The sequence below is a fragment of the Lepidochelys kempii genome, chromosome 1 (genome assembly GCF_965140285.1).
Source record: "Lepidochelys kempii isolate rLepKem1 chromosome 1, rLepKem1.hap1, whole genome shotgun sequence".
NCBI classification, from domain to species: Eukaryota; Metazoa; Chordata; order Testudines; family Cheloniidae; genus Lepidochelys; species Lepidochelys kempii.
In genome coordinates, this window is record NC_136380.1 from 151,827,455 (window position 1) to 151,854,325 (window position 26,871).

At 42.8% G+C, this 26,871-nt stretch overlaps 1 protein-coding gene across 1 annotated transcript in view; it reads right to left on the minus strand.

Moving 5' to 3' along the window:
* Positions 1 to 26,871, minus strand: part of CFAP47 (cilia and flagella associated protein 47) — a 643,435-nt gene that overhangs the window by 551,716 nt on the left and 64,848 nt on the right. Inside the window, exons 21-23 of the mRNA XM_073358068.2 lie at positions 15,837 to 15,931; positions 7,423 to 7,591; positions 1,190 to 1,284 (exon numbers count right to left, since the gene is read on the minus strand). Coding sequence (XP_073214169.2) covers positions 1,190 to 1,284; positions 7,423 to 7,591; positions 15,837 to 15,931 — 359 coding nt within the window. The remainder of the gene's footprint in view (positions 1 to 1,189; positions 1,285 to 7,422; positions 7,592 to 15,836; positions 15,932 to 26,871) is intronic.

Here is a 26,871-nt window from a genome sequence, read left to right on the forward strand (position 1 = left end):
ATTCCAGAAGGACACTTTCAAGAGGCTTCTTGAGGAAACTTTAACTTAGGCTATATAGTATATATCCTCCAATACCTATGCAGATTAAAGTGACTATATGGGCTCTGATCTAGCATCCTTGTTTCCTCTCCCCTCCCCCCCCCATGGCAGGGAAAATTTAAAGGTGAAGAATTGATCTTGAACAAGTAGAAAAGATTATCTCTTCTCCTATACATTTTAAGCACCTGGTGTGAAAGTCATGTCAGACATTTTATTATGGAATGAAGGACAACTTTTAAACTATGAATGCGTCTCTGGATCCAAAAATAACAGGGTCCTAACAATACTATTACAAAAAACTAACAAATTGTTACATAAAAACAAGAACTAAAATAACTATTGATTTAACTAAAAAATGTCAAGGAAAATAGTAACTATGCAATGAAGGATAAGGGAAATAATTCCAACACCACTGTCACCAGCAGAAAGAGAGGAACTGAAAAAAATAAAGGGGGAAGGGTTAACCTTTCTAAACCACTGTTGGTACTTTGGATATGTAGCTTCAGAGATTCCAAGGTCAGAAGGGGCCGTTGTGATCATCTAGTCTGATCTCCCGTGTATCACAAGCCATAGAACTTCCATAAAATAATCAATGTGAGCATGCTACCCAAATGCTAAGCTGTGCTAGCATACTCCTACAATCATGAAGCACAACATATGATTGCCAGATGGGGGATCTGCAAAGGCTTTTTCAAGAAGAAAAACTCATGCTTGTAAAATTAAGAGTATGTCATGAATTAACAACTGTATGCATAAAATATACTGCACAAAATCTTCAAGTACAAGCTCAGACATGATAACACTACGCACCATCACTGGACATCTTTGGAAGTCACCTACTGCTCATGCATTGTGGTAGACAGTGTCCCATGGTGTGCAGAATTTAGTTCATGAATCAGAGGGTAAAATCAAGTATAACCCAGAAACTGAGCAAAAGTCATAATTTTTAGAGACCAAATGAAACTCACAGTAGTACAGAACAATGATAAAAACACTTTGGAATCCATCAGCACACACACTAGAAAAAATGTTATGTAGTTGTTTAAATAACATTGTGTGTTCTTACACACACACACACCCCTACCTTTTACAGTCACAGTAAAGTAAAAGATTAGGCTGAGAATAGTCAAAAACATGTGTGTTTATTTACCTGAGTGCTCAGACTTTCATCAGCAATATCTAAATGTATGCTCCTTGACTGAAATACCAGCTCTGAAGTGGAGAACTCAAGTGGTGGCTGCAGTACTGTAGGAGAAAATCGAAAAATTTAGAGAGCATCTTAAAATATTTCTGAAACTTTTCATTAAAACTTTATTTCCACTTTACACATTCTTAACACCTGAAGAAGGGCCCTGTGTAAGCTCAAAAGCTTGTCTCTTTCACCAACAGAAGCTGGTCCAATAAAAGATATTACCTCACCCACCTTGTCTCTCTCTCCAATATCCTGGGACCGACACAGCTATAAATAACGTTCTTAAACTGACAGATTCTCCCTTTCATTTAAAACCTGTCCTCCCTTTCAGTGTCTACAAATTGCAACCACAATTAATATAATGTAAATGTCTACTTGATTATGACTTCCCCCCATAGAGGGATACAAATTTATGTGACATTAATTTTGCACCCATCAACACGTCAGTTGACAAAAGGGAAGTCAAGTTTAGGTCAGGCTAAAAATCAGACTCATGTCTTTACTTTATAACACTAATGCTATAAAGAGAACAATACTCTCTTCCTATTTCAGATTAACACAAAAGGGAGTCAGACTTGGTCCTGTGTGGACAAGGAGAAGTACTTTAGAAGTCCAATCAATGACTAAAAAAATTTTTTTAAATAGTGAACTAGCATTTCTTTGAGCCCCATCTATTATTTTTAAATCACTAAATATTAATTTTCTGTAATGATGGAGTATTTGCTTCATTGTTTGGCTGCTAAAAGTTTGATACACCTATTATTAGCTTCTTTATTTTTTTAGTAGTTCTTACTTTATGCAGATTTTGCTATTCACCAAAGAAGATGTATATATTTATCACTATGGCATTACTTTTCATTTAATACAGTAATTTCTCTTCTCCAATGTCACAGTAAAGAAAGCAAAAGATGTATGATTTACGACAAATCATTAACTGCAGTCCCTGGGTGGGGGAGCTGGGTGCATGAGGGACAGTCCCTGGCTGGGGGAATGGGTGCATGTGTGGCTCAGTACAGGGGGGACAGTTCCTGGCTGGCGGGCTGGATGCATGGGGGGGCTCAGTGTATGAGGGACAGTCCCTGGCTGGGGGGGGCACCCCCACCGGGCAGGGCTCCCCATCTCTGCAGGCAGGCTCCACAGCCAGGCTCTCTGGGTGCTCAGCCCAGCCACAACCCCATGGAGCAGCGTGGAAGTGAGGGTGGCAATACACAATGCCACGCCACCCTTAAAATAAAAATTAATTAATTTTTGACAGGTAACCATGTCAATTTAAAATGCTCCATGGCAGACATTTACCAGTGTTCAAATGAAAGGTACTACATTGATTTGAATCATATCACTGTCGTGTAAACAAACACAAAACCTTTAAAAAAAAAAAGATGCATGGGTACTATACATACATTGTTCGGATGCGGCCCACATAAACAGAGAGAGCTGTGTATGTGGCCCACAATGGTAAACAGGTGGGAGAACTACTGGTCCAGAGGGTGGCTAGTACATAACATGGTGTGACAAGGTAAAGTAGCTGCCCTGAAAGGGTTAAGGGATCACTGACTATCCCTGCTGGGCCCACAAGGATCACAGAGAAAGGGTACAGTATTGCCAAATCCAAGCATTGAGAAGTCAACTCTTAAACCTCAAAAATAAGATTTTTTTTTTAAGACATAATAAATACTGGGTTCTTTTTATTTGTCTTCTGGTTTCTGAGCCTTTAGGGTGCACTCACTTCACTTTTCTTTCAAGCTTTTCTCCACACTTATGAGAGCTAGAAACTTGCTAAAAGGAACCCCAAAAAACAGAAATCACTGAGTGCGTCCTTTCTTTCCTCACGGGTAGTTGAGGCACGGAAAAGCCTCTGGGGATTGTGACCACTATTTTTCAGTTGAGTCATTTTATTTTGTGTTGATTATGTCTTTTGATATAAACAACTAACTGTACACTGAAGAAAGGGCCTTAAAGTCCTTGGCTGTGCAGTTTGCTTTCCTTCCCGATGAAACAGCTCACCAGCCTACATATGATTTCTGGTAACAAAACATCCACAGGACACTGAAACTGTGCTTGCTACCCTCAAGTTCAGAAAACTGCATGACTGCAGATTAGGGCTGCCAACTTTCTAATCGCACAAAACCAAACACCTTTGCCCCACCCTCTGCCCTGCCCCTTCCCTGAGGCCCCACCCCCACTCACTCCACCCCCCTTCCTCAGTCGCTTGCTCTCCCCCACTCTCACTCACTTTCAGTGGTCTGGGGGTTGAGATGCAGGAGGGGGTGAGGGCTCCGGCTGGGTGGGCAGGCTTTGGGGTGGGGCCAGAAATGAGGGGTTCACAGTCCAGAAGGGGGATCTGGGTGAGGCAGGGGGTTGAGGTGTGGGAGGGCGTGCGGGTTCCAGGAGGGAGTTTGGCTGTGGGAAGGGGTTGGGGTGAGGGCTCCAGAAGGGAGTTTGGATGCGGGGGTGGGGGGCGTGCAGGAGGGGGTGCTGGCTCCAGGAAGGAGTTTGGATGAAGGAGGGGGCTCAGGGCTGCGACAGGGGTTGGGGTGAAGGAGAGGGTGCAGGCTCTGGGAAGGAGTTTGGGTGCAGGAGGGGGTTCTGACCTGGGGCCGGGAGGGAGTTCAGGGTACAGGCTCCAGCCAGGTGGCACTTACCTCAAGCGGTTCCCAGTCGGCGGCGCAGCAGAGCTAAGGCAGGGTCCCTGCCTGCCCTGCTCCCCACGGCTCTCAAAAGCGGCCAGCATGTCTGGCCCGTCTCCTAGGCGCAGGGGTGGCACCACACCCACAAGCACCGCCCCCCACAGCTCTCATGGGCCACGGTTCCCAGCCAATGGGTGCTGCAGAGCCGGTCCTCAGGGTAGGGGAAGCATGCGGAGCTTCCCCGATCGCCCCTGCACCTAGGGGCTGCAGGAACACATCAGCAGCTTCCAGGAGCCACGCAGAGCCAGGGCAGACAGGGAGCCTGCCTTAGCCCCGCTGAACTGCCAACTGAACTTTTAACAGCCCGGTCAGCAGTGCTGACGGGAGCCTCCAGGATCTCTTTTCGATCGGGCATTCTGGTCAAAACCCAGACACCTGGCAACCTTACTGCTGATAGAATGGTTCTGCTCTCAGTATGAACAGTTCTGAGAACACACACATACACAGTAGGATGCCATCAACTTCTGATGTATCTGCCAACTGTAGTAATTCTGCTTCCAGGACTGTCTCAGGTTCTCAAACCCTGTCCTGGGTACTTTTAATCCCAGGGCAATGGCCCAGGTAACAGACACCGTTGTTTTTTTTTAATAAAGATTACATACGTGTGGAAAATACACAGCGTCCCACCAAAAGAAATGCATGACTTGTGACTAAGCATGGGAGACAGTATTTGTAGAACCAGGCCCTTAGATCTCAAAAAGCATGTGTGTTATCACATTCTGTTTTTCAATGTGACATCCAAAAATATCTCATCAATAACAAATGTCATTTCTAAGGTGGTGTAATGGAGTAAAACTATTAAGTCCTTCTCTCATAGCACAAAAACATGTTTTTCTATTGCCCACAGTATCTGAGCATGGTTTAGTAATATACTGAGTGTACAGAACACTTATTTAGTATTTGTCCCCCAGAAAGGATTTCTGTAAGGATATAATTAAATAGTCACAGAATAGAAGAAACTATAACCTAATTTATCAGCTACTTTTAGAGAAGGTTCCTTTGGCTTTTAAAATATTTGGATTGTGGCAACCCACAATTATTTCAGACTGCTTTTTAGTGGCATTTATTATGCAATGGGATACCAATTTAAGATATATTCTGTACACATCCACTGCCATTTTTTAAATCAGTCTAGTCAGAGTTTTTGTTTATATCTAGTAATATAGAATAGAGTAGTAGTTTATTGTGTGTGATAGCTATTATATTTTACAGTCAAATATACGTTATCTGTATTTGAAGGTGTGTAAGAGATAAGAAGTCTTCCAAATATAAAATTACTTGGTTGAAAGTAAATTTTAACTCTTTGATGTGTTTTTAATTGATTGTATTGATTACTGAAATGCATAATATATGAGGTACCTAAAGTATCTTTTATTCATTAGAATATTACAAATGCTCATTGACAGTGGATCTTAACTTTGAATTAAAAAATTAAACTTTGTTCCAAGGGTTACATTCTACACTTCACTTCTTCTGCATATAAAAAGGGGGCATATAGATCTTTAAGGTTTTATAAGAAAGATTGCCATTCATTATCAAGATTTAATGATTGCATATAATTTCACTGTTCCACAGAAAAACAAAAAAGCAGAAGCAAAAGATAAACATTTCCTTTAATTTTGGGCCTTACATAAAATCACTTCTGCACTATCCATTTGTCACTTTGTTACACTGTATTTATTCTTTTTACAGAGATGTTTTTTTTTAATAATTTCACATTCATACCTGTACTGGGATTTAGTTTCAATTTTGTTCAAGAGAATATATGTGGATATATTCAACAGAAATTGTCTTTATCCATAAGGACTGCACTGCTGCAGAGAAGAACCGTTGAGGGCAAACACTATGTCAAAGGTCAGGTCTTAGGTTTGGGCCCTGTAGTGTTAGAAAACTCCAACATTATTTCATTTCCTAGAAATCTACCCTGTTCCCAGTGTTCTTACATATTGGAGTTCAGGGCTCAGCCTTCTCTGCTACTCAAAATATTACAGCAGTATGTGAACACCATCCAAGGGGAGAAGGGTAAGAGGATGATAAATGCACTAAAGCCTCATTTTCTGATAGTCAATGCATAAATTGAACACTGAGGAGAGCTATACTAGAGGTCTCAAGTAGTAGGTGTATGCAGACCAGCATGAAAGAGAGGGTCAGTAAAGAAAGTGGAAGGTACAAAAAAAATCCCACAAGATGCCAGTTTGCTGCTAGCGGCAACATACCTGGGAATCTGGGCACTCACCTGCCTTTTAAGGGCCAGAAAAGAGAAATTTCCCTGTTCTTCCTTACAGAAGCATATGAACAGAATACCCAGCAGTTCTCTCCAGGCTGGATTACAGTCACTGCATCAGAGCCATGTTTTAATTGTACTAATTTTTACAGAGTCCCAGAGAAAAGATACGGAGTGAAAGATGTGCTATTTCTCCACACTGCCTGCTACTACAGTTGTGGTGGGGCTAGTGCTATCAGTCAGTAAGAAGAAAACAAATTGTGTTGTGGGTTAACTAAAAATAAAATTAAAAAAATGAAAACAGACTTCTGACTGGCAGAAGTATATTTTCCCCCCAGTGCTTAGATACTGAATATACCAACAATAAACAAAGCAACAAGGTGACATTTAATATAGACAAGGGCAAACTACTACACTTAGAAAGGAAAAAAACCAAATTCACAACTACAAGATGGGGGAGAACTGGCAAGGTGGTTGTATTGCTGAAAAGGACCTGGGAGTTACAGTGGATCACAAATTGAATATGAGTCAACAATCTGATGCAGTTGCAAAAAAAGGCAAATATCATTCTGGGGTCTATTAACAGGAGTGTTGTATGTAAGACAATGGAGGTAATTGCTCTGCTCTGCTTAGCACTGGTGAGGCCTCACCTGGAATACTGTGCCCAATTCTGGGGACCACACTTCAGAAAATATATAGACAAATTGGAGAGAGTCCAGAGAAGAGCAACAAAAATTATAAAAATCCTGATAACAGTCTTCAGCTATGTTAAGCACTGTTATGAAGAGGACTGTGATATCAGGAAAAACTTTGTAACTATAAGGATACCTAAGCACAGGAATAAGCGTCCAAGAGAGGTTGTGGAATCCCCATCACTGGAGGTTCTTAAGAACAGGCTGGACAGACACCTGTCAGGGATGCTCTAGGTTTACTTAGTCCTGCCTCAGCGTGTGGGACTGTACTTGATGACCTCCCAAGGTCCCTTCCAGCAGTACATTTCTATGATTCTCTGATTCTTAATTTTTATAAATGATAGCAATATCATTCCAGCTTCAAAGATATAAAAAAATACACATTTAAAATTGAGTGAATAGATGCAAAGATACATTTGTTACATTTTCTAATTATTTGGTATAATAAATGCTAAATTAACCTAGTAAGTTCTACCCTCAGTTCTTTAGCTTCTAATTTTTCCTTTGCTAATGCTAGCAATAAACCCCTGAAAGGGCAATACAGAGCACACCACACGCACATGCACTTAATATTCCTAGTTTACGTACCAGTTGCTTGAACGGTACATAATGGAGCAGCCACAGACACCGTTTGAGGACGAGGAACAATTATGTGCTTTTCTGACCCAGAAGGTGGTGTAGCTGTAGAGCTTTGCTGAGAAGATGGAACCTCACTGAAATTAACGTTTACTGGAAGACTGAAGTCATATGCTGCCACCTAAAGGACAAAAATACAGTTGTGATCATTTTCTCAAAGAAGGAAACAGCAAGTTTATGTAATACTATAGTCGTGATATTACTATTTTAGCAGAATTATTAAAACAATTTTTGAGCAAATTAACATGATGGCCTGATCATCTACCAGGGAAGTTAATGGGAGCTTCGTCTATTGCCACATGGTGTCAGCCATTTTAAGTACCCAAAAGCTCAGCTCTGCATGAGGCTTTTGGCACATCCTTATTTTGTTCTGTTTAACGTATTATTGCAGACAAAAAAAAAAAAAGAGTTGGATTTCAAGCTATAATCAGTAGCATACAGCAAGGGGGTAGGGGAGATTGAGTTTCAGAAAATTCTCCTCAATTGCCCAAGAGAAAAGACAGGCTTTAGCATGCCCTGAACATTAACAAAGAAGTGGAGAGCCTTGGTGACTGTAAAGCCCTATGAGAAGTTGGAATAGCATGAAATCCATGTATCAGAACCCCTTTCCTTGTCTGATCATCATTCTAGCAAGCCTTTGCCACAAAGCACTAACATTGTTTTACTTTTTGTAAAATGTTTAGGGTGATATTTAACAAGTAAGCCAAATGACTGTGTTTTGATTCTCATACTATCATATGTACTAAGTTCTGCAAATGGTTATGTGATTTGTTGAGACAAATGCTGGTTTTTGTTTTGTTTTTTGCTTTGTTTGTTGGTTAGTGGCTGTTTATTAGTTAGGGCAACCACCTAAATGCATTCAAGGTTTTTAAAAGCTGCATAAAATCTAGCTTAATTTTTATTCACATAGTAAAAGAACTGAAATGCGGGATAAATGGATTATGGGTTACTGTGACCCTGCTTGTAACCTTAGTCAACTCAACTAGAAAAAAAACTAGTGAATTATTCACAGCTTTTTGGTTGAAAGTGTGGTACTTCTAGTGTCTAGTTTCTGAGGAGCAATGTGAATATTAAACTACAAGGCGTGTTCAATATATTCAGAAGTCATTGCTGTAGGAAATGATTGCTACCACAAGAGCAGGAAGGGTTTCGTGCAGTTCTGGCAGAAGCAGACAAATTTGGAACGCTGCATCTCCAATGGGAAGGAACATTTCTGGCAACTGGGAGGCAAGTTGGGTGGGAGGAGACATCCGCAAGTGACCATGAGTCGGGGAACAGATATTCAGGTAGAGAGGTAGGGGAAGGAACTGGCAGCTGGGAAGCAGGTCAAAGTTGGTTCTAACTCAGGGAGGTAGTTGGAAGGAGAGAGCAGATTAGAGCTCTTTGAGAGTGGAAGAGTTGCAGAAGAGCCAGATGGGGCGAAAATGGGAGGAGAAAAACAGTGTGTGGGGGCGAGGGAGAATGCTGGGGGTGCGTGAGAGAGAGGTAAGAGGGTTCTAAAAAAGTAAAGAACAGAGCCAAGAATGAAAATATTCATCGTGAATGTTTAAAGGGTCAATGTGGATCTGGAGCCTGAAAAAAATCAGTTTGGAAAGAGATGCTGGATTTTGATCCCTTTTCTTCTTCATCAAAGTACTTTTTTATTAGTATTTTACTTTAAATTAGTTAAATTAAAGAAAAGCTAATGCTAGGGGGTACATACACTTCCAGATGCTGCCTTCAGTTCTGTCATACTGGGCAACACACATAGTTTTCAAAATTGTCTCCATTTAACATTAGTCAGTGCTACTGCTGCCAGCTACCAGCTACTGCATTAACTGTCAGCCTGCAACCACCAGAGGGTTATATATTTTAAGCATATCCTAGTATGCCTTGCCTTGTAATGAGTGATCTGCCCCCTGCCAGGTAGACAATAATATACTCACTGCAAAATAGCTGCTCTGATGGTATAGCACAATTACACAGAATGACTGAAAGGGGGGCGAGGGGGAGAGAAATAAAATGAAGATAAAATGAAAAAGAATACATTAAAATAAAAACTCAACTCACGAAAGCAGCACCTGGTAATTGTTTATAAACCTAAGATTCCCTTGGGCTAGTTTCCCTATAAAATCATTAAAAATTACACGCTCATTATGTTCAACATTCTATGTTTTTGTTTCTGTAAAAATCATTGCAACACCCCTATTAATTCCAGTCCTGAGCATCATTTTGCAAACATTTAGTTCTATAGTTTAAAAGGTGACAAGGCTGGAAGCACTTTTAAACATACATAATTTGTGAAACCTAAAGTTGTATCTACTGCTGGTATTTCTGATCCTCACTCAACACTTGATTTCGTAAATCTTTACTTATTAGAGCTGATCAAGAATTTTCCATGTAAGTGGTTTTTTGACAGAAAATTGGGCTTTTCAACTAAATAAAAACTTTTGCAAAAAGTGTCTGCCTTCCATACAGATGCCCTGACTTCCCATGGATCCCTGAGGATCCACCCACTTTAAAAAAAGATCTCATGGTTCATTCTGCTGAGGGAAAATCTCATCCTCCGAAAGGAACAATATGGGAGGAAATCTCCAAGGGGATCCTCACTGAGATTCCCTCTCACAGCCCTGTCTACCACATGCAGGATTGGTCCAGGCCTGTATTTCTTGCATACCAGTGTCATATCTTTCTCTGAGAAGAATTCCTCCGTTTGTTTGACTTCAGTTACTAAGCTCTGTTTCTTTCTTTGTATCAATGCTAATTAAATACAACTCAATTTTGTAGCAACGTATTTTAGTAATGTGATGCATGAGAATCAGGATCAGACCAAGAAACACAGAACTGCTAATTCCCATTGTTAGTAGTGAGAAAGAAAGGACGTCAGACAACTCATAACGCTTTTAACAGCAGCATATCATTGTACTGGCAACCGTCTGAGGGGATAAAGTAATTAAAAGAACCATGAGACAAGGTTGCTGGGGAAAAAAGTTGTATTGTCTCACATTAAAATCCCAATAAAAAAATTAGAGGAGATTAGGTACGTTTGCCTTAAATCTATGTAAATTATGTTGTATACTATTTTATTTGATCTTAAGTGATAAAAATTAAAATGGCATTTAAGACTGAGAATGTAAATAACAAGCTTTAAATTATTGATATTATTAAATATACTTAATTGGGAAGCATTTAAATTATATGAAAACACACAATTTTTATGCACTTTTGGGAAACCTATAAGTAATATATGTATACTAGTTAATATGTTTTTCACCCATAACATTGTGTGGAACACACCACACTTAAAAAATTAGAGTCCATTTGATGTGTTATACATTCTCCACCTCTAAAATGTGGATAAGGATGCTTACGTCCTTTATGAAGCACTATATAAGAGTTAAGTGTTTATTATGTACTCTAATTCAGACTGTAAAATGAGGCCAAATAAAAAGGATGGATTTATTTCAGATTATGTAAAAGGAACTCAGAATTTTATTATACAATCACATCACACTTTTAGCAAAGTGTTTATTTACTCTGTTTTTTATTATTACATCCATAGTCCATTATAATTAAGGTTGTGACTCTGTCACAGAGGGTACAGATTCCGTGAGTTTCCGGGACCTCTGTGACTTCTGCAGCTGGCAGGTGTGACTTTGCCCGGGTGGCCCTGGGGTCTCAGGCGGCTCCAGGGCCAGCCGCACTGCCCCACCACAACAGTGGCAGTCCTGGGCTGCCCCCCGCCCCCCACCAGCAGCAGCTGCTGCAGTCCCGGGCGAGCAGGGCCATCACCCACGCACCCCTCTGCCAGCAGCTGCTGCCGCGGTCCCAGGCTTTCCCTCTCCCACCAAGCACCAGCAGGCACCCCAGAGTGCCCCCACACAGCACCAGCAAGCACCCCAGAAACCCCCCTCCAGAACAGCAGCTGCACCCCCCCCGGAGCTCCCCAGAACACCAAAGATTTAGTCAGGGGTATTTATAGTACAAGTCATGGACAGGTCATGGGGTCGTGAATTTTTGTTTACTGCCCGTGACCTGTCCATGACTTTTACTAAAAATGCCCATGACTAAATCTTAGACTTAATTATAATAAAATCTAAATTAACAATTATGGGACACTACTTTGTTGCTTCTTATTAATGCTGACAGCTTTTTATGTAGGAGGAAGAATGCATATAAAAAGGTTTTTGACCATTAATGGTGATTTTTAAACTGAAAAATGTTTCCAAGAGAATGCAGTTACAAAAGGATGCCCTTGTAAATGAAATGGTATGTCAAGGGATCTTACTGGTAAAATAAAAAAGAGCATATCTTCAAGCTTGCCTATGACAAATTAAAAATATACCCCTACTCACTGAAAGTTCAGTCAGTCTCTTTTCCTGATTTGTTTTACACAGCCTATACTATTTTATCCTTTCCCAAGTTTTCAGAAATTGAGCTTTACCCCTTCTACAAACAACAAGTTTTAAAAATTGACCCTAAATCTGCGCTCACTTATGCGGGATGCAATTTCATTGATTTGCATCTGGCACATTTAAAAATAAATAAATAAATAAATCAGCAATTAGAAGATACTGAGTGAAATCCTGGCCGCACTGAAGTCAACAGGAGTTTTGCCACTGATTTCAGAGGGGCCAGGATTTCACTCACAGGGTATGTCTACACCGCAAATAAAAACCTGCAGCTGGCCCATGCCAGCTGACTCACGCTCCCCGGGCTCGGGCTGCAGTCCTATTTAATTGCAGCATAGACTTCAGCTCAAGCTCTGGGACCCTCCCACCTTACAGGGTCCTAGATCCTGGCCTCCAGCCCAGAAATCTACACTGCAATTAAACAGCCCCACAATCCAAGACCCGAAAACCCGAGTCAGCTGACACACGGAAGCCAGGGATGTCTCTTTGCAGTGTAGACATACCCACAGAGTATAGACATACTGAAGCATGCTAGTCCCTTTGGGATTTTTGCAAAAATAAGTGAACAAAACTTTAAATAGATATACAGAAATGAAAATCTCACACTGACTTGATGTAGGATATAGCTCTGAGGCATACCAGGTCTGTAATTGAAAAGGTAGTCTTGAGGGGGGTTGACTGATGTCAGACTAAATCTCAGGGGATAAATTGAATGTGACCAATTGCACAAAATAGCAAAAAATCAAATTAGCTCCACAACGGGAGGTTTGGTAACTTCAGAAAGGTCCTTGGCAAAAGCAGAGAGATTTTCCAAGATATTGGCATCTTGGGATGTCGACACTGTACCACCATAGTACAGATGGTTCCTACATTGACAGAAGGGTTTTTTTCATCTATGTAGTTAATCCATATAAGCAGGAGGCAGTAGCTAGGTCGACGGAAGAATTCTAAGGAAGGATCTCATTATTAAGTGTAGACCAGGCCTTATTCACCCCATCAATAGAAAACACACGTTATATGTATAAGGAATCTACCACTGTTTTACTTATAAAGGCTAGAACAAACTCATGCAGTAGAGAGGGCCAAATTCCATTTTCAATTATGGTTAGTAGGCTAGTTTATAAAACGTAGATAATATACTACTTCCTCAATCCACAGCAAACATCCACCAATATCAACAGGAGGCTTGCACAAAAATCCAGAGTAGAATATGGCCTTTATAATTTGTGGCTATTCTATATCATGTGTTCAGCACCTAATTTTGGCATTCGGTATCAGTATGCTCACCTGTAAGACTAACTACTTCTGCCCTTTCTTTCTCTTCCTTCTCCATCTTCTCTCTTTTTTTTCCTTGTCTTATCACCCCCTCTGTTCTTCCCTGCAACAAATTCTCAACTCTATGGGCTCTACTTCCACCCCTCCTTCATTCTATCCGCTAACATCATTACTAATTAAATAATCAGTGTTGACATTAACATATCGTCATTGGGCTTTAAAGTTGATACCTCTTTGAGATTAATAGGGGTTTATAACCTATATAATAGGGTTATAATATAATAATATATTAATAGGGATTAATAACCAAGCAGCCAAGTCTGAGGAAGCGGAGGTGGTCATTTATGTAAATGTTATTTTCTAATGACCCTTTTGGAAACAATGGATGACCTTTACTTAAAGCCTTAGGAGGAGTGATATTTTGGCTCCTCCCCAAAATCATTGCACCTCCAAGCTTATTTGACTTATTTCAAATAAAAATGGGAGGGGGCGATTCAGCCAATGCACAAGGCTTCTCTGCTACAGCACTGAATCCAAACGAGGTGTGCTTGTTTGTAATTGCCAACATGTACATGTCTTTCAGCTCACTATTCTCCAAAACATGTGGGGTTGGTTAATTCCTAGTGTCTTAGGTAGGGTGACCAGGTGTCCGGTTTTTGACCAGAACACCCAGTCGAAAAGGGACCCTCGCAACTCCAGTCAGAACTGCCAACCGGGCCGTTAAAAGTCCGGTCAGTGGTGCTGCCCAACTAAGGCAGGCTAGTCCCTACCTGTTCTGACACCACGCTGTGCCCCGGAAGCGGCCAGCAGCTCTGGCTCCTAGGCGTGGGAGTCACGGGGCTCCATGCGCTGCTCCCACCCCGAGCACCAGCTCTGCACTCCCATTGGCTGGTTCACAGCCAGTGGGAGCTGGGGAGGCGGTGCCTGCGGACAAGAGCAGCACGCAGAGCTGCCTGCGTGCCTCCGCCTAAGAGCCAGACCTGCTGCTGGCTGCTTCTGGGGCACAGCCTCGTCCATGGTGCCAGGACAGGCAAGAAGCCTGCCTTAGCCCCCTCACGCCCCGCCCCCCCTGGCTGTGCCACTGACCAGGAGCGACTGGAGGTAAGCCCACGCCCCAACCCCCTGCCCCAACCCTGAGCGCCCCCCCCAACCTGGAGCCCCCTCCTGTACCCCAAACCCCTCATCCCTGGCCCCACCCCAGAGCCTGCACCCCCATCCAGGAGCCCTCACTGCCCCCAACTTCCTGCCCCAGCCCAGAACCCCCTCCCACACCCTGATCCCCTCAACACAAGCCCCACCACAGAGACAACCCTCACCCCCTCCCACATCCCAACCCCCTGCCTCAACCCACAGCACTCTCCCACACACTGAATCCCTCGGCCTCACCCCTAAGCCTGGAGCCCCCTCCTGAACTCCAAACCCCTCATCCCTGGCCCCAGCCCAAAGCCCACACCCCCAGTCCAGAGCCTGTACCCCCTCCCAAGTCCCAGCCCTCTCCCACATTCCAAATCCCTTAGCCCCACCCCAGAGCCACCTCCTGTACCCCAAACCCCTCATCCCCAGCCCCACCCCAGAGCTCGCACCCCCAGCCAGAACCCTTACCCCCTCCAGCACCCCAACTCACCTCCCCAGCCCAGAGCCCCCTCCCGCACCCCAACCCCCTGTCCCAGCCCAATGAAAGTGAGTGAGGGTGGGGGAGAGCGAGCCACCAGGAGAGGGAGAATGTAGTGAGTGGGGGCGGGGGGCATGGGGAAGTGGCAGGGCTAGGGTGTTCAGTTTTGTGTAATTAGAAGTTGGCAACCCTACCCTTAGGGTATGTCTAGACAGCGAAGAAAAACCTGGGGCTAGCCTGTGCCAGCCAGCTCAGGCTCCCAGAGCATGGGTTACAGGGCTGTTTCGCTGCTGTGTAAACTTCTGGACTTGGGCTGAAGCCCAAGTTTGGGACTCTCCTACCTCACAAGGTCCTAGAGCCCAGGCTCCAGTCCAAGCCCGGAATTCTATGCAGCAACGAAACAGTCCCGCAGCCAGAGCCCTGCAAGCCCAAATCGGCCTGGCACGGGCCAGCCTCGGATGTCTAGATGCTGTGTAGAAATTTCCTCAGTTTCTAAAACAGTGGTGAACGTGGGTTATATTACTTTATCATCCACACCTAATGGGTCATTTTTCTAATGCAGAATAGGCCCATGAGGGCTACTCAAATCTGCAATTCACTTTCCTCAAACGAGTCCATCAGAGGCCAAATTTCTCAACTATTAGGGCATGTTGCAAAAATCCTGTATTTTCATAGACATTTAGGGAGGTAAGAGTTGTGATGATAGCAAATTTGTTGGGCAATTTGTTGGAGGAGGCTGATGTTTTGAGACATGTTTCTCTCTTCCCCCCCCCCCCACCTTTGACTGTGCATAGTTTACATTTTTTTAAAAAGTGCTTGGAGCAATATATTTAAATTTTTCATATAACTATGCAGAACAAAGTAAAAAGTGTGTAACAGTTACATAGACGTGACTTCAGAATTCATTTTCTTAATGACATTTTCTCAAAACTATTCCAAGGCCACTACGGTTTAAATATTTGCTGGTTTTAACTACTCAGTACTTTTGTTACACAAAATATGTAAGATGTCTATTTTCACTAATCATAGAAAATGTATTAAATGCATCCTTTAAAGTTATTGTCATTACTACTGCCTTATAAACTTACTTCTTTTGGTGTGAAGTACAATGAACATTGCAAAGTCGATTTCCCCTCTAACTCCACAGAATACAAATATGGCCTCGGAGGATAATAATCAACCACTGTCAAACAAAATACAGAGATAGTTACGTGTTACAATGGTATATTCAAACCTTTGCAAAAGCTACCATACTACAAACTGATTCCCAATAGAGGGTAGACATAATTTCCTTTGTAATTAGGGCTGTCGATTAATCACAGTTAATTCACGCAATTAACTAAAAAAATTAATCGTAATTAATCACACTTTTAATCGCACTGTTAAACAATAATTGAAATTTATTAAAAATTTTGGATGATGTTCTTCTACATTTTCAAATATATTGATTTCAATTACAGCACAGAATACGAAGTGTACAGTGCTCACTTTATATTATTTTTATTACAAATATTTGCACCATAAAAATGATAAAGAAATAGCATGTGAACTCCTGTTCTCACTTTCAGGTGACATTGTAAACAAGAAGCGGGCAGCATTATCTCCTGCAAATGTAAACAAACTTCTTTATCTGAGCGAGCGGCTGAACAAGAAGTAGGATTGAGTAGACCTGTAAGCTCTAAAGTTTTACATTGTTTTATTTTTGAATGCAGTTATTTTTGGTACATAACTACATTTGTAAGTTCAACTCTCAACATAAAGAGACTGCACTACAGTACTTGTACTAAGTGAATTGAAAAAAACACTATTTCTTTTATTTTTACAGTGAAATATTTATAATAAAAAATATAAAGTGTGCACTGCACACTTTGTATTCCATGTTGTAACTGAAATCAATACATTTGAAAACGTGCAACATCCTAAAATATTTATATAAATGTTATTTTATTATTGTTTAGTCGTGTGATTAATCTCACAATTAATTTTTTTAATCGCACAATTAATTACAATTAATTTTTTAATCACGCAACAGCCTTATTTATGATGTATTATGGCTGAATTCACTATTTTTTACATGTAAGATACAGTCTAATCCTGAGAAGTGCAGATCACCAATAGCTTCCATTAAAGTCAATGGGATTTGGGGTTGCCAGTACCTCTGAGGATCAAGCCTTTCATCATTGTTTTTTCTTTTTAAAATAAATGCTTCCAACAAAAATACTTAAGTAACAATAATGAAAACTAATACCACAGAAGAAGACTATTTAGCGTAATTCTGTGTTGCTGAAGATACAACCACATAGCTGTACCTTAGCTCAAAGGGTTTCCTGCCTACCCTCTAAAGCAGTGGTGCTGGAGTCAATGCATGACCTACCCCATGCACATACCAGCTGTTTACGCCTGAATCTCTAGAACTTCCACCATTTAGTTCCTGGATTACATAAGCAGGAAGAGCTCCCCAAAAAGCCTATTAAAATTTATATTTAAAAAAGAAAAGAAAAAATAAATATCCCACTGCTGTTACGTTATTGGGCTATTACGGCTCATTGGTGTTTCCAAACTCTTTTTTCATTGTCATAACATTAATCACTTGGTTTTTTTCCAGAAGGATTTTGAGGCCAGGACCACACTAAAAAGTTATATCGACCCAGCTATATCACTCAACCCTGGAGCAACGTTGTTAAGCCAATCTAACCCCCAGTATAGACAGCACTAGGTCGACAGAAGAATTCAGTCAACCTAGCTACCGCCTTTCCAGGAGGTAGACTAATTACAGCAACATGAGAACCCCTCCCATTGCTGTAGCAAGTGTCTACACTGGGGGTATTTCTACACGGCAACATAAGCCTGTGTGAGAGCCCAGGCTCAAGCCTAACCCCCCTTGCATCTACACTGCAACTGCACTAACCCAGGGCTTGGACCCAGGGTCCCAGGACACTGCAGGGCTGGAGGGTCCAAGCTTGATTCAAGCTGGGATCCCGAGTCCAAGACCTATTGCTTTGCCGCTTAGATGCGGCCCCGCTTGACGCAGGTCCTCGGAGTCATCCAGAAGTATCCCACAATTTCATGGGACAACTTCCTTAGTCCTCTGTAACCCCAACAATCTGCAATCCACTCTACTGAAAATGGAAGACACACACCCCTTTGCGAATGGCAGCCCTGCAAATCTGTGGATATCTGCATTCGCGGACCATTGTTGTAGATCATGGATAGGATGGAGATACAAATTTTGTATCCATGCAGGGCTCTAAATATAGGGTCTCAAAGTCAGGGAAGCAGCTATCTGCAGCTCATAGCCTATGAGGCTGCTTCCCCACCTTCGAGATCCTACATTCCCTCTCCCGCCCCTATATATAGAGAAAGGGTGGGGGAGTGGGGAGGTGAAAGATCAAGACAAGCAGCAAAATCCCCCATGCTGACTTACTTTGCAGAAACAACTGTCTCCCTCTCCAACAGACCTGAAACAGCAATGAACTCAGGAGAGGTTTCCTAAATTGCTTGGCTGCTTAAAACATGCTAATAGGAACATGGGGAATTTTGCTCCCTGTCCTGATCTATCACCTCCCCTTACTCTGTATACGGAGGGAGAGGAAATGTTGGATCTTGAAAGTGGGGAAGCAGCCTCTTAAGTTATGAGCTGCAGACAGCTTCTTCCATCTTCTCTGGAAGTAGGATCTCAAAGGCGGGGAAGTCCAAACCTCTCACTATGCCATGGTCACTGTACCTCGACAGAGCACTGCAACTCAGAACATACAACCTAGAAACCCATTTAAATTCAGCAACAACACCACAACTTCTGCCTAAAGGAAATGAAATCCACTGGAGAGGGATCTCCATAGTACAGGAGAGATTCAGGGACAAATTTAGCCCTCACGCTTATGTGTCTTGCCCTATGTATTTGTGAAGGCACAATTTGGGCAAGAGCTGATCCTTGGCCCTTAGGTTAAAAGGATAGGCTCCTTTAATGATGCTTACTGGGTGCAACAGCAGAATTAGAAGTATCGAGAGCCACGAGTTTATATGACTGCATAAGGCAGCCTTGTACCATATATTACTACCTTACCCACATGGTATCATGCATTTTATGCAATTCATCTTGCATGTTGCATTCTGTACCATGCACCCTATGGCGTGTACCATGAAATTTGCACCCAAACTACCATGCACCCCATTTATTCAGATTCAGCTAATACCAGTGAAAAATTCATTTTTTTTTAATTGCACTGTCAGTTCATCAGCATGAATTGAAATTGTCACTGCGTCACCCCTCTGCACTTCCTTGCCAACTGCCACCAGAAAAGTTTCCAAACTTTGTATTTGAAAAGTCAATGGAGAAAGAAATTAAATGCTGGTGCATACAGTTTGAAGGGAAATGAGAAAGGCAAATTACCAATTTGGAATGCATTCAGATTTCTTACTGATGAAAAGGGAGATACTGTGGCTGAGTATGTTGCATGTGTGACATGCAAAAAAGTCTGTACTTTTATTAGCCCTAAAACTGGTACTTCAAACTTACTTAAACATAAATGTAGACCAGAATCAGGATCCAGTTTGCTGAAGGATATTCAGTAAGAAATGTAAAAAGAAAAGGAGTACTTGTGGCACCTTAGAGACTAACCAATTTATTTGAGCATGAGCTTTCGTGAGCTACAGCTCACTTCATCGGATGCATACTGTGGAAACTGCAGAAGACATTATATACACAGAGACCATGAAACAATACCTCCTCCCACCCCACTGTCCTGCTGGTAATAGCTTATCTAAAGTGATCATCAAGTTGGGCCATTTCCAGCACAAATCCAGGTTTTCTCACCCCCCCCACCCCCATACACACACAAACTCACTCTCCTGCTGGTAATAGCTTATCCAAAGTGACCACTCTCCCTACAATGTGCATGGTAATCAAGGTGGGCCATTTCCAGCACAAATCCAGGCTCTCTCACACCCCCACCCACCCCCCGGGAACACACACACACACAAACTCACTCTCCTGCCGGCAACAGCTCATCCAAACTGACCACTCTCCAAGTTTAAATCCAAGTTTAACCAGAACGTCTGGGGTGGGGGGGTAGGATAAAACAAGGGGAAATAGGCTACCTTGCATAATGACTTAGCCACTCCCAGTCTCTATTTAAGCCTAAATTAATAGTATCCAATTTGCAAATGAATTCCAATTCAGCAGTTTCTCGCTGGAGTCTGGATTTGAAGTTTTTTTGTTTTAAGATAGCGACCTTCATACCTGTGATTGCGTGACCAGAGAGATTGAAGTGTTCTCCGACTGGTTTATGAATGTTATAATTCTTGACATCTGATTTGTGTCCATTTATTCTTTTACGTAGAGATTAGGCTTAAATAGAGACTGGGAGTGGCTAAGTCATTATGCAAGGTAGCCTATTTCCCCTTGTTTTTTCCTACCCCCTCCCCCAACGTTCTGGTTAAACTTGGATTTAAACTTGGAGAGTGGTCAGTTTGGATGAGCTATTGCCAGCAGGAGAGTGAGTGTGTGTGTGTGTGTGTGTGTGTGTGTTCCCGGGGGGCGGGTGGGGGGGTGAGAAAGCCTGGATTTGTGCTGGAAAATGGCCCACCTTGATTATCATGCACATTGTAGGGAGAGTGGTCACTTTGGATAAGCTATTACCAGCAGGAGAGTGAGTTTGTGTGTGTGTGGTTTTTGGAGGGGGGTGGGGGGTGAGAGAACCTGGATTTGTGCAGGAACTGGCCCACCTTGATTATCATACACATTGTGAAGAGAGCGGTCACTTTGGATGGGCTATTACCAGCAGGAGAGTGAGTTTGTTTGTGGGGGGGCGGAGGGTGAGGAAAAACTGGATTTGTGCTGGAAATGGCCCAACTTGATGATCACTTTAGATAAGCTATTACCAGCAGGACAGTGGGGTGGGAGGAGGTATTGTTTCATGGTCTCTGTGTGTATATAATGTCTTCTGCAGTTTCCACGGTATGCATCCAATGAAGTGAGCTGTAGCTCACAAAAGCTCATGCTCAAATAAATTGGTTAGTCTCTAAGGTGCCACAAGTACTCCTTTTCTTTTTGCGAATACAGACTAACACGGCTGTTACTCTGAAAACCAAGAAATGTGTCACTATCACACAGGACACGAAGACAAATGAGACTCAGGAACTATTGAAGTTTGTAGCAACAGACATAAGACCCTTTGACGTAGTCAGTGGCCAGGGATTCCTTGCATGTTCTCAATGTTTGATTAACACAGGTGCCAAATATGGTCAAATGGATGCACATGCACTAATATCACATTCCACAACATTAGCCTGGCATGCTGCACTTGTGGCAGAAGAAAAAAGAAAAATCTCCATGGTGCTGAAAAACATTCTTGGCACAGTGGGTGGAGGGGTTACCCTCAATCTGTGGATGGAGATTACAGAAAGGTTGCCTATTGGGGAATAACTGTTCATTACATAGAGCCACAACAGTTCGGAATGGTGGAACAGGTGCTTTGTGTGACTCAGCATGACAGTGGGAAATCGAAAACTGCAGAGAACTTTCTTTCGGCTGCTATTCAGGCACTCAGAATATTTGATATAAATAGTATTATCAACCAGATGATTTTCATTATGGACCGGGGATGGAAAGTGGTTGCATCCCTCAAGTCTTATGTGCGAATAAGCTGCTCAGCGCATATTATAAATACTACACTTGATCATACTACCAAGCTGGGAAACCAGGAAGAGGAAGCAGTAAGCTAACTGATCCACGCATGCCGAAATCTCATTACTTACTTTAGGAGATCTGGACTTCAAAACAGACTGAAAACGTCTCTGAAAGGAGATGTAGAAACACGACGGAACAGCAAACTACTCATGTTTCAGACAGCTCATGTTTCAGCAGTCGGACAGAATATGGAATGGAATATGGACAGAATATGGACAGAATGGAATTCTGACAGAAAAGGGGGATACTCAACTCACTGATGCAATGCTCCAGGTCTAGTGGTCAATGCTAATAGAGCTCCTGCAGCACTTCAAGGAAGCATCAGATGCACAAGAGCAGTCACAGCCCACTCTCCTCTTGGTGCCCATTTGGTACAAGAGGCTGAAAAAGCATCTCCATCCTTCTACCATTGATGTATATAGTCTAAGTCAACTCAAATCCCAAGCTTCGCAAGGTCTCATTGAAAATGTTGAAATCAAGCCTCTGCACAGAGTAGCCATTTTCCTGCACCCACAAATGAAGGGGATGAAAGTTTTCAGTGAACAGGAGGGACAGGAATTTTATCAAGAGACCAAGAAGCTTGTCTTATTGCAGGAGAAAAATATTCCTGCAGTGAATCTTATGCTTCTTTCGTCAGTTACACAGACTCCATCACCAAAGGATGACAATGGTCACATACAGAGTTTGAGGATTCAAATAGCAAATGTGGAAGTGACAATGATGAAACTGACAAAGAATGAAGATGTGTTGTCTCCACCACTTCAGCAGTTGTACAAGCAACTTCCCCTTCTCAGACGAGTTGCATGATTTGTGCATTCCATCCTTGCATCTAGTGTGTGACAGGTCACCCTCAGGGTGCCACCTGGAACTGAGGTATAGCCGAGCCCTCTGTCTCATCAATCTGGGGTCCCTCTTGCACTGTGACAAGCTGCAAAGCCCTTCAAGCTTGCACCAACATCCACATGCAGGGACCACACCCAGCTGTGTTCATGAATGCTCTGGCCAGCCACTCATGAACCCATAATAGAAAGGCTAAAGCCAAAATACACCCAGCTCCCCAGCCTAGGACCCCTGTACTGTCCTGCACTGGTCAAAAACCTGACCAGAATGAAATTTATTACCCAGTCTGCCACTTCTACAAAGGAAAGTGGACATGCACTAACACTTGCTCCTGAGCTGAGACTTTTCCCTTTGCACTTCAACCACCACACAGTGTTTTAGGTAAAATACAAAATAAATTAACTACAGAAAAATAGATTTTAAGTGGTAAGTGATAGTAAACAAACAGATCAAAGTAGATTACCATAAGAAATAAAACAAAACCACAATCTAAGCCTAATGTACTCGTCAGGATTTGAATCTCGCAGTGTCTCACCCAGTTAGACAGTACAAGCAGGTTAGCATACACACAGGCAGGCTTCCTTCTTTTCTGCCTGGGACCAGAACTTTCCCTGCCCCCAGTTCAGTCTTTTTTCCTCCAGTACTTTTAGGTGTGTTGCTGGGGGGAGAGTGAGATCCAGTCTTGTCATCACTTCTCCTTTCATATCGTCTTCCCGCTTGATGGAAAGCTCTTTTGCTGTGACCTGGGTCAAACAGTTCCCATTGTGCAGTGCTTTCTCTGGGAGGTATCTATTGTACACAGTTCCTGGAGTAATCCTTGTGCTTGTGTGCATTTCCTCAATAAGCCATCAACATTGTTTGGCCTTTTTACTGTTGTACCTGAAAGGCTGCTTGTGGGTGTCCTTAACCTCGCAACATGTTTCAGTAGCACATAAATAGCCAAACTTCATAACTTCATTTAGAATGACAGCACATACAATCCAACAGGGTATTAATGTTTAACAGAACAAGACATGTAGAATGATACCTCACAAGGCATATTATCATAATTCTATGACAGTGATGAATATGGCGTGTTGCTTTCGGGCACAGAGGGTCACACAGTGCACCCTCCGAGAGAGCTTCTCAGTCTCTGATCACGCAATTAATGAAAATTGTAGTTCACTTAAGCCAGAAACTGTGGATGATTTAATGTTTTTACACGGTAACATTTCAAAGAAAATCAGCTGTCCCAAGGAAGACTTCTAAGACGAAATCCCGCAATTCAGGGTGGGTAGATAGCCTCGCAGTGCTTAATTTATATTGGACAAGGTGTCAGGGCTCAGCCCTGGCAAGCCCGGTACAAATTAAGCATTGGCTGGGCAGCCAGAGAGCACCTTCACTGCCCTCCTATGCTCCTCAAGGCTGCACTCCCCCCTCGTCCCTAACATTTGGACCCCTCTTCTATGCCCATTTGGGGAAACTGACCTGAAATCATGGAGCACCTGCTGCCGTTGCTCCTCTCCCGCCACACATACACTTACGGTGGCGCAGAGGGTGACCTGCCAAGCCATGCCAGGGCTCAGCCCAAGCAAAAATTAAGCACTGTAGCCTTGCGATAGTATTCCCCTTGCATGCTTCCACAGGGAGAACAGACACTTTGTCCCTTGCATTATCTGGACTAGTGAGAGTACCATCAGCTTTAGTTACCTCTTTATCTGCAAGTCACACTGGGTGATGCAGATAATCCCACAACCTAGTTTGGGGGGAGGGGCTCTGTGATTAGTTAAAAAACCCAAGCATCCTACCAGAGGAACTAATGCTCATGGCTTTCTTTTCTTACCGGAAAAACATTGCACGACATGCAGCAAAGAGTTTTATTGATTGAGACTTCAGTGGGGCTTTAAATCAATGGAATATTGCAGACCACAGCAAGAAGAGTTGAGCAGGAAGCCTGGAGACTGACAGTTACAGGACAAGCAGGAAAAGCTCCCTCCTCAGCCTGACATCCCAGCTGTTGGGAGAAGACTGCAAACCCCAAGTGATAAAGGCAGGAATCTGGATGGAAACACACTGCTAATTTCCTCAACACATGAGCCACTACAGGGGGACACTAACCTTAAGTCAAAGAGCTGGTGGTTGGTGCAAAAACTGGAATCTCTGAGCTCTGAGCGTGGTCACTTTATAAATCACAAGCTAAATAGGCAGCAGACTTTTTTATTTTATAGTTCAGTTTGTGATTTTGAGCATTATTGGCGTGTGACATTTATTATATTATTTTTAATATAAAAGGCTATTTGTTCTGACGCCTGTTGTAATAATAAGATTGATGTTTAAAACAACAACAACAACAGTGTGCACATTTATTAAACAATATAACTTTGTTATATAGTACACATGCACACACACACACACACACACCCCTCCTGAAAGGCACTGTGAGATAGCATGTTGCTGCAGGCTTGGTGAGGATACAGATAAAAGAAAGTGCGGATCGTGGGTCAGATACAAGTTGATTCTTCTGGATGTGGATCCACATTTTTGTATCCAGGCAGGGCTCCACAGCTCAGGTCATCATCAGGGATTCCCTCTAATTTTTCCACACATGTGCGGAATGTATTTTGTTATGTGCACCAATATGGAGGTGATAGTGGGGCCAGGGATGAGGGGCTCAGGGCTGGGGCAGAGAATTGGGGGCAGGCAGTGAGGGCACTGAGGTGGGGCCAGGGATGCGGGGTCTGGGGTGCAGGAGGGTGCTCTGGGGCTACAGTAGGGAGAGAGGACTCTCTCTGTGCCTGCAGCAACACCTGGGCTGGGGTTGTGGGGGGGAGAGGTGCCTCTCCCCGCTGCAGCGCCTCGGGGCTGAGGCCACGGGATAGGCAGCACTCCCCCAGCCGCGGCAGGTCCAGGCCAGAGTTGGGCTGGGGCTACGTTGGGGCTGCCCCTCCCCCAGCCACCGCGGCAGGTCCAGCCAGGGCTGCGTTCAGGCCAACCCTTCCCTGGCTGCCACGGCCAGGAAAGTTCCCTGAGTGTCTGCACAACTCTAAATAGGCTGCTGCTTGGCCAAGCAGCTTATAGGGAACTTAGGTCCCCATTAACCCATTCTCTTCTGATCACCAATATGCAAGCACACTATCCGAGAGCCTCCTGGGTTTGCAATAGGATTGGTGAGCTGTTCAAACTTCCTGCAACATGCAGGGTGGGCAGTAAAGTTATCCAACAGTGCACCACAGTCCTAGAGCTAGAGTGGCCAAAATCTGGGGGGACATTAAGGACTCTGGAATATCGTTACTTTGACTTGGGTCTGTACACAAAGCCCTAGGTTTGAGCAGAGGAAAGGGGGAAAAAAAAAGTCTTAACATTGTATTTAAATCCTATGTAGAAATCCAAGACCAGGGTTTTCTAACATGGGTCAGATGACTCAAGCCCTACTAACCCAGGCTTACACTGCAGTGTAGACATACCCTGAAACACTACAGTGGCTCAGCTGTAATGCTACATCTGTGCCACTGCAGCGTTTCTTGTGAAAACATAGCCTGACTTACCTCACCACAGCAACCACCCAATAGAAATCCTATTTAACATTTCCGCAACGCCCAAATGTAAAACAAACAAAATACAAATGATTGAAATATTTGAAAACCAAAACTTAAGTGAGCATTCGTTTGGAGGGAGGAAATTCTTTTCTTGTATTAACAGAAAAGTCTTTTAAAGGAAAAAAATATCTTGTGCAAACGTTTCGTGCTCATGCTAAATGTCTTTCTTTGGAGAAAATGAAGGGAAACCAATCAAACAGATTTTGGCCCTTTTGTAATAATCATTTTTTAAAGAATAATCCTACTATCTAGACAAACACAACACACAATAAAGAGGGAAGGAGAAAAGATAGATAGGAACGAAACTGCTGTCTTTCTGTTACTTCATTCACATTCTGTGGATAAAATACATAAACAGGTTGGTCACAAACAGGTTGCATTAGTCTCTGAATCCTGGTGTACTTTTCCCCCATCTGAGGAAACATCTGGGATCTGACTTGCATGCTGTCATCTCCTCCCACTGGTTCTTCTTCATGCTGGAATAAATTTGCTTACTCTCCCTTAGCCTGCCATGCTCTTTATAGCAATAATACAATGAAGTTAAATCAATCCCCCGAAAAGGGCAAAGTTTTGAACCGATCAGACAGAAGATAGAAAGATAGGAGAATGAAAATAAAGTAGAGCAGAGTTAAATTACACACTACGAAAGGGGTAGAAGGAATGCTAAACCTGGCATTATAGGAGACCCAATAGTCCTCACAGCAGTGACATGACATCTTTGATGTTCTTAGAAAGGGTTTTCTGCTTTCCCAATGCTCCATTTGTGGCCTGGATGCACAGAAAAGTCACCACAAAGGTCAAAAGTCATGTTTACATTGTTGGTGACAAGATGTCCTGAAAAGCCCTGTGCTTCTCCCCCAACATGTCCAGAAGGGACAGACAATTAATCAATATTTTCCCAAAGGTCCAACTAAAATCAGTTGCAGGTCTACTAACACTGGCAAACCCTTCCTTTTCAAGAAACTGCTAATCTATTTGTATGCCAACTTTTAACCTGAGATAGTATATTATATTACCACC